The 12,032-nt window shown below is 37.6% G+C and overlaps 1 protein-coding gene across 2 annotated transcripts in view; it reads left to right on the forward strand.

Moving 5' to 3' along the window:
* Window positions 1-1,119: 1,119 nt before the first annotated feature.
* Window positions 1,120-12,032, forward strand: part of pkd1a (polycystic kidney disease 1a) — a 68,615-nt gene continuing 57,702 nt past the window's right edge. For both annotated transcript variants that reach the window (XM_077525641.1, XM_077525642.1), the window contains exon 1: window positions 1,120-1,615. In XM_077525641.1, coding sequence (XP_077381767.1) covers window positions 1,341-1,615 — 275 coding nt within the window. In that variant the 5' untranslated portion in view covers window positions 1,120-1,340. The remainder of the gene's footprint in view (window positions 1,616-12,032) is intronic.

A 12,032-nucleotide genomic window follows, 5' to 3' on the forward strand; every position in this document is an offset into this window, starting at 1 on the left:
AGAATGCTCGTCATCCTCAGACCGCATGCAGTTTGTCAACATAGCCATAGTGGGCAAATGTTCACATTTGAAGGCGTCTGGTACTTTGGAGAGGTACCGTACTGTACAAGGCAGATAGCAGCATCGTCGTCAGTGTTGTGGATTATAGTATAATAGGCAGGCTATTGACTTATACCTTCATATTGGCATATTTGTGGCTGCAAGAAGAGAAAGGCTCCTCTAAATTGCTGCTCGGTATTTTCAAGGAGAGATTAAGTATGTTTGTGATACTTAATGGCAAGTCCTGAAAACACCACTTGTTAGAATAAGGCAATTTTTCAAATGTAGCAATGACCGAGCCAACAAGTCCAAAGTGGGAGATTTTGTGCAAAGAGTCCATAACATTTCTTACAATAATTTCATTTTCCCATTCTGTATGTTTTTTTTCTTTGATTTGTTTATGATTATATCTTACAATTCCTCGCTATTTCATTATTTAAAACATGTAAAATTGTGTGTGTGTGTGTGTGTGTGTGTGTGTGTGTGTGTGTGTGTGTGTGTGTGTGTGTGTGTTTTCCTGTTATTATTGGGCTGGAACGGATTAATGCAGTGCTTCTCATTTTATTATTATTATTTTATTACATTTTATGAATACTATCATTTGTCAATAAAATTGTTGTAAGTACATCTCTGCAGATGTGCGACTTTCAAACTCTGACAATGAGAGCGCCACTGCCACCTATTGTAGTGGATGTGCAATTACATTTATCTAACAAAGGAAAAAAAAAAGGTCATTTTAAGGGGGAAATTTAATATACGAATAACATTGCTTGGTCACATAATAAATTAAGCTTTTAAGTCAAGGCATCGCTGTTTATAATATAACACTCTGGTGGCATTTGTGTTTGTTTGTTTTTTTTGCCGTGAGATTATTTTGATTTAATTTAACATAAAAAAATACAAAACTTTTTTTTAAATTTTACATCAAAAACAAATAACGTGGTTTGGATGAGGTTGGGAAACACTGCTATCGACACTCAGCGGTGGTTTGCGGAACTGCATAATGTAGAATGAGTAGGAGGAGAGGAGGAGGAGGAGAGAGGAAGTTCCAAAACTTTTTTTTTTTTTTTCCATTTCTCGTCAGTGAAAGATTCCTGGAGACGCTCCGTTAGTTTTTCAGAGGAACGGGAAAACCAGAAGAAACTTTGGGGGAATACGCGCAGCTCACCTCGTCAAAAAGTGGATCTTTGCAACTTTGTTCTGTCCTCACATGAAACCCAAGGCAAAAAAGGCTGTTTGCTTTGGTCCTTCCCAGCCTGCGAGGACTTCCACCATCAGAGGCGATGAGATGTGAGTGAGCTATGCCTTGTGGAAATGGAGCGACTGTAACCACGCGAAAACATGGCGTCTGCGGGCCCAGCTTCTACTTCTTCTCCAGCCTGCTGGTGGCCCTGTGCTGTCTGGAGCCGTGGAGCCTCGGCTCGCAGACGGCCGCCGGCAGGAGTTGCACGCCTTGTCCCGTTAACTGCAGCTGCACGCCTGCGGGGCCCCAGCATGGCTGTGTGGTCAACTGCTCCAACGTCGGCCTGGAGACGGGCCCCGGAGCGGCGGACATCCCGCTGGTCACCACTGTGCTGTGAGTCCAATTAACCCTACTTCGCTATGCAAATGTTTCCATTGCTCAGCAGCAGTATTGCTCACATGGCAAGTCAAAGTCAACTTTCCAGGAAGGGGGGGGCACATTATTATGATGTTATGTACTCAAACCACATCCAGCGTGTTTGCATCATCCACATTAGTTCATTTCTTTCCTCTTATCATCATAACATCATCATATTATCATATTGACACGACACCAAATTGCAAGTTCACTTCTGTTGCTATTTTTGCTTAGAATCTACGTTACAACAACAAAAATATAGTGTTACTGCCAATTAACCAGCATAAACGTAATTAATTTTGCAACCGTTTTGATGAGCAGTTAGTGATTTATTAGCAAAACAACCTTTTGCTTCTGCGTTTCCCAAAATAACTCCGTCTAATGTACTGCAAGAGATCATCATGTGTGCTGCAGGATATTATTCAGTTCCGCTCAATTTCAGGGCTGTGCAATAAATCGAATAAATTCGATTAATTCATATTTTCAAAAACCAATCATTTGAAAATAGCTAAATAGTGAAATTGCTGTGTATAAATAAATACACTCTTCTTCTGGATTATTAATAGCTGTTATTACATTCTGTTATATCCAAATGTTATTGTGAGTAGTAATTGTGCACAAGTGGCAAAATGATCGATCTGTGGTTTACAATAGGCAAGTTATGCACAGGATATGAATAGCTATTTTTATTTTTTATTTTTTGCACAAGCCATGAATGTTAATTTTACATTAAACAGACTTAAAATCTGTATACATTATTGTTATCTGAACATTTTGCACAGGATTTATTTATTTATTTTAACTCACACTTACTCTCTTTCATTCTTTATTTATTTTTGTTGGGTATATTCCTTCGATTAAAATCATAATCGTTCAGAATGACTGGAAAAATAATTGAGACTATTTTTTGGCCATATCACCCGACCCTACTTAATTGGTCCTAAAATTATTTATTTATTTATTGGAAATAATATATCTATGTTCATCTAACTTTGCCAGTGACGTATAGTGACAGGCATCAGAATAAAATGCAATTCCACTAGATGGCAGAAGATTTCATTTAACCTGTACAATGTTGTTGCCATCCAAACAGAACAATAGCTTTGTGTTGAATTAAATATATCCAGATTTCAAAATATATCTGTTTTTGAGTTAACTGAGATTAGATCATCATTATTTCAGTTTACTTAATTTTTGTGACATTTTTATTCAGTGGTGTGCAATAGCGGTTGTGAAGCATGCACACACACAACATGTATTCTGGACTGACGGTTTGGTTGAAATTCCAGCGTATCATCAAATTGGAAATTTGTGGCATGAAACTGCATGAAATTAGAACACACATTCGTCTCAAGTAATGTTGTTTTTTGTGTGACTGAACCCTCCATTAGAGGTTTTGATGCCAGAGTCTGGAATTTTTTATTTTTATTTTTTAGTGTGTTTGAATGTGTCTTCTTGTGGTACTTAAGAGTGAAGCTAATCACCAGAAAAGTGAAACTGGATTTTGTGGTATGGAGCAGCTTGCTAGTGCTGCGCAGCAGCAACAGCAAGAACATTCTGTTCTGAGCAGACGCAAGCTACATATTGTTAATTATTTATTTCCTTCAAGCCACCACCTCTCATTTAACTTGTAAGTTGTAGCATATGTGTATATATATATATATATATATATATATATATATATATATATATATATATATATATATATAGAGAGAGAGAGAGAGAGAGAGAGAGAGAGAGAGAGAGAGAGAGAGAGAGAGAGAGAGAGAGAGAGAGAGAGAGAGATGACAAGCACCAGATGATGTAGAAGTGATTGACTGTGACTGTGAACTCTTCTGAATCATTTGAACTTTCACCCTGCTTCCACTTAAGAAATGAAAATATTAAAATGATCCAATTTGGTAATGCATGACTTGTGTTAGTTAATATACTGTATATAGAACATTTTCATTTCGAATAAACTGTTTTGCTAAAGATAGTGTCATGGTTTGGGTTGGGTTTTGGTTTGTTTTTTTATGTTTTGCTTTTGTCAAGGTTCTAGTTTTTAGAGTGTTTTGTTTGAGTTTGTTATCATGTTCCTTTAACTTTCTGTTATGATCTGTGATGTTCTGCTTTCCTTGTGTCTCCCGTTGTCTCGTCAAGCATTGTCCTGCCCACCTGTGTTTGCCTGACCTCCTCGTGTGTAAACCTATCAGAACCCTCTGCCACTTGTGTTTTACTCAGCTGTGTCTTGTTGTGTCAATTAATGTGTGTGTATTTAGTCTCTTGTCTCCCCTCTGTCTGTGTAGATTTAATGTTGTTTTCTCTCCGTCATGCTGCCGTTTTTTTTTGCCTTGTTGGCACCCCGTCTTGTATTGCTTACCTTTTGGAGCTCACTTTTTGTATTTTTGAATTAAATTACCTTTTTACTTCACCTCTGCCTCCTGCTCTGCATTTGGGTCCACAACCACACCTCAAACCTGACAGATAGTGATTATGCTTCTTTAAGTGGGTTAATTTTTGCTGTTTCTTCAATAGGGCTGCCACAAACAATTACACATATATTTCACTATTCGCACCCATGCATCAAGCATATTTTAAATGTAGATGCTAGTGAAATCAGATCAGTAAATTAGGAAAAGTTTTTTTGTTCAGAAAACTAAAGTAAACACATTTAAAAAATATATTTATTTAAACTTTATTTATCCAAAAACATTTTGATTTTTGATATTTGTAGGCCGGTCCCTATCCACCACGAATAGGGAATGTTTATGGTTAGGATGAAATCTGTGGAACCTCCAAAGTAAAATGCCACTAAGGTCATACAAGAGTTCAACCGAACATATCTGGAAAATATATTTCATAAAAAAACTCTGAGTTATTTCCTGTGCGACTTAAGCTCAGTCAGAGCTCTTTTTCTCTTTCTTTGGCGTTTGTTGTTATTTGAATGCAAACTGAAATGTATGATGGGAGCAGACCTGGTGAAAAAACCCCCAAAACGTATTGCAGTACAGGAAACTATTTCATAATGTCGGTCTCTGTCCTGGCTGCTCAGTACAATACTGTATGGCAAAAGCAGCAAGAAGTTGCTATCAAAAGAAGCGGCAGAATTAAATAGACACCACAAAGTCAGCCCTGTTTAGAGTTCATTTGTTGAGACTCGACTCCTTGGCATGCACATCTCCAACCATGTGTAATGGCATGCTTATTCAAAGTCAATACACATCAAACGATTAAGATTTGCAAGCCTTCCTTGCAATACTTTCCACGAACATGGATAACACTTAGTGTTATCATTATTATTAATTAGTTATTGATTAATAAAATAAAAAAGTTTTCCAGAAAAACACAAAAAACAGGCTCTCCTTATTACTGGTATCGTGGATCATTTTCCAAACGTTAATGAGATCAGGATGGTGGGCAGCCTTGAAAAAGAGTCTTTGCCTACAGCCATGTGTGAGGTAGTGGATTTGCATAATAGTGCTTTGAAGTATTGCTAATATCCATCCATTTCCAGAACCGCTTATCCTCAATGTGCATGCAATAATTACCATGGCAAGGCTCGAAATAACTTTTTTAATCTAATGTTGCGGAGCAATGTTTTGCAGGTTAGTCTCAAGGACTTGAAGCAAGGGCATTATTAAATATCGGTAATACAAATATGAGTATTTAATGGAAGAGTTGAATGGAGTTATTAAATACTTTAGAATTTCAGTATCATACTGAAAATTCTATTGAATAATATGGTGATAATATTTGTGTTCAGTTAAAATATATTTTTGCTTGGTTAAAGATATGATGAATACAAAATAGAAAATATATTTCACTAAAAGGACCAGTAAATTGGATAAAAAATCAACAAACAACTGCCTTTATGCAGCTTCATTTGAGCAGCTAGCATGTTAGCTTTGAGCAGCTAATTAGGATTGATGCTGCTTTCATGTGGTATCGTAATTATGGTAAATACCACATGTCGAGTAGAAACTGCAGGTGAGGTGAACGCCCCCTCATGTCGTATTTTCTATCGGACAACTGGGAATTTATTTTGATACCCTAGTTGAGAGAACATGGCAGAGAGCACTTATAAGAGTGTTATCATCCGCTAGCAGGTTGTTTTAGAATCTACACAACTACGTAGCATACATAATTCAATGTCCTGTCATTTCTAACTCATTATTTGCCGTAATTGTTTTACGAGGAAAGAGTACATCAGCTGTTATGTGTAGTTTTTAGCTACAACAACAAAAGCACATGAACAGAAGTCGGTTATAATTGGGAGTTTTCGAGTGGTAAGTTTAATTTTTTCCATAGCACGTGAAGGGCAGGGTAAGGCGAGTATTTATTTATTTATTTTTATAATACTGGTAGTTTTGAAAGTGTTCAAATATGGCCGCTTTACTAAGCGAGTCTCGGTAGCTGCGACCAGTCTGATGATTACAAGAAATAATAAATCAACAACAATCACAACTCATTACAAGTGCAACGAGTTACCATTCAGTAATTTCCGTAACATTTGTTAGCTCTGTTTTGCCACCAAAGACCCTGTTCGCAGTCTTGCTATTCAATGCGTTTGATTGAGGCGCAAAATGCGAATTCAAATTGTGACTATAGCAAATTGTGACGCAAATCCGCTTATTTTGAGCCTTGCATTGTCTAATAATGGTTAAAAGGTGCAAAGGCCAGCCACTGTCCTTGCAACATGGGTTCAGTTCCCACTTGGTGATAGTGTGAATGTGAACGTGAAAGGTTGTCTGTCTCTATATGCTATGAGAGTCACTAGCGACTAGTCCAGGGTCGTCTTTGTGATGATATTATATTGTCCAGAATAATTGTTTTGGAAAATGGAGATGTAGTGTTGTGATTTGACACATAAACACACGTGATGATGTGGCTAATTAACACTCAAGTGTGGCCAGGAGATTTTTATACCATTTAGCTAGATTAGCTAAGAGGTTTCATCATGACTGCAGTGCCAACCAACCCTGCTGTCACATCTCTTGTCTTTATCCTGTTTACCTCAATTGTTAACACTTGGATTCATCTGTATTGTCAAATCGGCTGCGGTCCAGAGCACTTTGTGGGGTTGCTATGGCAACTCGTTACAAACACAAAGACACACACTGTACTTCCTCCGCTCCAGATGAAGTTATCATCACAATCACCTTTGGACACACATATGTACACACGCGCGTGCATGCGCGCTTGCAAACACAAATATTGAATGTATTGACCGCGTGTGAGGGAGTTTATTGTGTTACCATGGCAAGAGTAATTTATGACATCAGTCAGTGAAGTGCAGGCATTCCAGGAAAAAAAGTAATAATGTCATATCTGTGTAAAGCCTGGATTTTCCACGAAGGTCTTCTATGTGACTCATGAGATCCAGGTGTACCTAATGAAGTGGCCAGTAAGCAGGGCTGTGCAATCAATCAAAATTCAATTACAATTTCAATTACTACACTCCACAATTATAAAATCAGCATAATCGTAAAAAAAGATTATTAATACTCTCTTTTTTTTTTAACTTATACATTTGCACTTTTTTATTTTTTTTATTTTTTAAAATAACTAATTTAATAAATGTTTAATCCAAAAGGAACTTGCATAATTATAGTATCTCAAAGAATTCCATTTGTCTTAATATTTTCAAATTGTTTTTTTACGTTTCAACATTTTCTTGTTTTGTGTCAAAAAATAAATGATGGTCCTACTGCACAGTGCACTTGCTGCACTCCAACTTCACGCTTTTGCCAACATAAATAAATAAACAAATATATATTATTATAAATATATAATATTATCAATTCTGTTTGGTCCAAAAGAAACTAATTTACATAATAATAGTGTTTCTATTTTTTTAAATTGGTCTTAATATTTTTAAATGTTTAACCATTTTCTTGTTTTGTACCAAAAAATAAAAAATCATTTGAATAATCGTGATTTCAATCATTGCCAAAATAATTGTGATTGTTATTTTTTCCATAATCGAGCAACCAGACTAGTAAGTGTGTGTAGGTCCACTTAAAGGAGACGGATGGATGGATGGATGGATGGATGGATGGATGGATGGATGGATGGATTATGGGATAAAAGGAGTCCCAAGAAAATCCATATGTGTGAATCATTGTGGGACGGAGCATGATGAAGGAGAAGTAGGAGCGTGAGGTGCAATGTTGAATTCTAGCTAGGGCGGATTAGTTTAATTAATAATCGATTAATCTATTGATATGATTTTTTAATTATAATCAATGAATCCGACTTTTGAAAAACAAGTTATAATTTTCATCCCTTTATTTGGGACATTACTTCAAATTGATTAAGGGCTATATAAATAAACTTGACATGTCTTGACAGTGTCGAAAATGAAAACCACAAATTGATTCAGTTACTGGTTTGTCTTCTAAATTAACTGGCTGTCTCAGGCACCTTTGTGAAGAGAGTGCATTATAATGATGCAATTGAGGAAGGTGGGAACTGGAAAGTCAGATATATCCCACTTGGATTCTCCCAAGACCTACCTCAAAGTGTTTGAGGCGAATGCAAACAACAAAGATGGCTGATTCCAATAAATTGTTTGTTGTTGTGGTAACGCAGTCAGTCCAAATTATATGGTTTACCTGGAAGTACTTATTTGGAATAACTATATTAATGTCATAATACTTAAATAGATAAATATGTTTTAAATTCTAATTGTGTAAATGATGTTTTGCCGTTCACAGGCTTTGCATCTACGGAGTCGCCATTGTCGAGTGATGTCAGATTGAAGCTGGTCGGTGAAGTCGTGGTCCGTTTTTTTTTTCCTGACTTCACATGTATGACTTTAAACTTTAAATGGGCGTTCCATTCCTCACTTCCTGATATGAAGTCGTAAAAGTCCAGCTTCCCACTTTCCTCGAATGCAGCATAAGGTAGTAAATTTCATCCCCAATCGTCCCCTCCGCATCACATGTGAGCAGTCCGTCAACAACAGCTGCGTGTCCAATTAAGCCACCATACGCATAACTCTAAGAAATGTTGAAAAAAAATCCATCTTTTTGGAAGACACAAATTTAGTAACTCCTCTTGCACTTCAAATGAACTGTCAATGGTTCTTGTGGGGGGGAAAAAATAAATCACTGCTTATGTGCTTTTGAGATCGATGTTGTAGTTTGTGTTTAAAGCCAACCTGCTTCCTATTTTACCTGAAAGACAACATTAGTAATAATTTATTTTTATTTATAGGTGCCTTTTTGGACATGTAAGTTTACCGTACAAAGATTGTTAAAAATAAACAAACAAACAAAACAAGCAGTACAATAAACAGAACTTAAAATATCAATTAAGATGGAAAACGAATAAGCTCATCATTCTGGAATAATTTTTCGTCTAGATTTAAAGAGGGATGTACATTTTGCTGTGATGTAACAATCTCATTTGATGTTACGCAGCATAGTTTGAATATGATATCACATCCACATTATGTTCTTATGTCATCCGCTCCCTGCCAAAATTCATCATCTGCGTTGATCAAAACAATATGGAGCATGGCTTACATTTCCAGACACTTTTTCAGCACACGAGTGAGATGAGAGGTTCAGAGACTGGATAGATGGATGGACATTTTTTTTCCCACCCTCTCGCTGGATCTCGTTGGCGCCACTTGGCCCCAATGCAAGTCGAGTGATACGTCGTAAAATGGGGAAAACACATTGCTGAGGTTAACTCATTTACTGCCAGCCCAGTTAAAAAGGATTTTTGACGTCTATAGCCGTCAATGGCACTGAATGAGTTAAAAAAAAAGTGTTTGTATATTTTTTCTTTTTTCTCTCACCAGAAAACTGTGCAATTGTGCGCCTAAACTCTTTTACTTATTCAGTACGTTATGACTGTAGCACAGCCTGACACACTTTCATTTACCAGAAACGGTATCCAATGATCACATCAACGCGGTGCAGTTTTTTTTTTTTTTTTTTTTTTCATTCTTCCTGCACGCGTTGACGACATGGTCATTATGTGTGTGTATGTGTGTGTCTTTGTAAGGCTTTATTTGAGTGAGTGTGTTAAACCGCTGCACACAGCTGCCCAAAGTCTTCCAGCTGGATACCAGACAACGCAGACAGCAGCAGCTGGAAAAATGGACAGAATGTTCTGGAGAGGAGTGGAGAGTGTTTGTGACCCAACCGGGCGGTTGAATTAAACATTAAGACGTTTTAGACCAAACGTCTTCAATCAGCGTCCTCCTAGTTCCTCACCATGCAGATGAATCCTCTAGAACGTGATACAGAATCGCTGGCCTCAGGAATTGTGTGTGCTCAAAGTATATTTGAGCTCTCCCCTGATATCAATTTGATTGCGACCGTGAGGTTCATAGGCCCGACCGATTAATCGGCCGCCGATTGTAATCAGCCGATTATTGGCATTCAAACATCAGCCAAAACAATCTGCCAATTGGGCCAAATGGCCGATTATTTCCCCCTCAAAACGTTATTGAAGAAAACCAACATTTCCGGCGTTGGGAAAGTAACCCGAATGCACTATTTTGCTTGCGTAGCATTAGCAGCTAGCAAGTATGTAGCGTATGTTGTTCTGGTTATTCTGTTAAGCTGTTTAATGACACCGCAGTTGGAGTTAACTGTAAAACTAAACACACAACATTAAAAATTACATCCACTGTATGTTTAAATGCAAAACCTGCTTCGTTTTTAAAACACCGTTAGCCTAGCGCTAAAAGGAAGTTAGCAAATGCTAACAGGAAGTTAGCATCGACTTCGGGAGTGTTTTTCCTTCAAATGACGAATATCCACGCACAAATCTTGTGGGAGCGAATGATATCAAAGCAATAGGAATTCAAAATGTGTTTCCTTGAAATTTTAGCATTCATCGCCTCATGTTTACTTTCCATTAATGTCACCTTTTTCCAGCTGGTGAGCTGGAGTCTTATCACAGCTGACTTTAGGCAGGGCATACGCTGGTGTACACGAGCTTAAAAATTTACATTAGAAGTGAAAAAGAACAATTAATGAGCAGAATGTGATGGTGCGTTTGCAGATGTGAATGTACATGTTGCTTGGAGCAAGTGTGTGATGTTATGTAATTTTGCCCTCCTTGAGCATAATGACACCCTCGTGTGACTAAAACACACACAAAAAAGAATTACGCACATTGTATATTTAAATACAAAACATCCAACCATCCACCCATTTTCTTGACCGCTTATTCCTCACAAGGGTCGTGGGGGGTTCTGGCGCCTATCTCAGCTGGCTCTGGGCAGTAGGCGGGGGACAGCCTGGACTGGTTGCCAGCCAATCGCAGAATACAAGACGTTTGGTTTTAAAAACATCGCTAACGCTTATGCTAAAGTTAGTGTAAAATCCCATTGATGTGCTAAAGGGACATTAGCATCGACTTCGGGAAGTGACTCAAATAACAATATTCACACACAAACGCTATTAGAGCTGTCAAAATTAATCGATTAATCAACAAGTAATCAGTTATCAAATGAATCGACAACTATTTTAAGAATCGAGTAATCGTTTGGAGCCATTTTTTAATTTGAAATTGTCCAACTCCTCCGATTTCAGCATATCAACAGTAACTTGTTTACTGATTTCTGTAGTGTTAGCACGTCCGCCTCCCAGTTCTGAGGACTCGGGTTCGAGTCCAGGCTCCGGCCTTCCTGGGTGGAGTTTGCATGTTCTCCCCGTGCCTGCGTGGGTCTTCTCCGGGTACTCCGGTCTCCTCCCACATTCCAAAGACATGCATGGCAGGTTAATTGGGCGCTCCGAATTGTCCCTAGGTGTGCTTGTGAGTGTGGATGGTTGTTCGTCTCTGTGTGCCCTGCGATTGGCTGGCAACCAGTCCAGGGTGTCCCCCGCCTACTGCCCAGAGCCAGCTGAGATAGGCTCCAGCACCCCCCTGGACCCTTGTGTGGAATAAGCGGTCAAGAAAATGGATGGATTTCTGTAGTCCTTCATGAAAGAAGACTGATTATCTTCTGTGTTTAATCAAAATAAGACATTTTCAAACATCTGTTTTTACTTTGGAAACCGGTAAACCGGTAATATAGTACAACATCAATCCCTCCTTTTTTTTTTTAATTAATCACTATACGAATACTATAATGCAAAATTCAAATGAATCAGATTAGTCGATTAATCAATTCAATAATTGATTGTAAAAATAGCCGATAGTGACAGTACTAGAACCCATACACACATTTATGCTTATTTAGGTTTTGAATGTGTGCAAAGATGCAATTTTCACAAAAATACCGGTAATAGTGTTAAAGAATCAATAACGTGTTTTGTGTAGTTTTAGTAGTTAAATAAATACAAAGTTTTGAAAGCAATGAATAATCATTTATTTAATCAAGATTTCAAAATCATTCAAAAATAATCGTGATTATCATTTTATCCGATTCGCCCAGGCCTATTTG

This window comes from Festucalex cinctus, chromosome 6 (genome assembly GCF_051991245.1).
Source record: "Festucalex cinctus isolate MCC-2025b chromosome 6, RoL_Fcin_1.0, whole genome shotgun sequence".
Classification (NCBI taxonomy): Eukaryota; Metazoa; Chordata; class Actinopteri; order Syngnathiformes; family Syngnathidae; genus Festucalex; species Festucalex cinctus.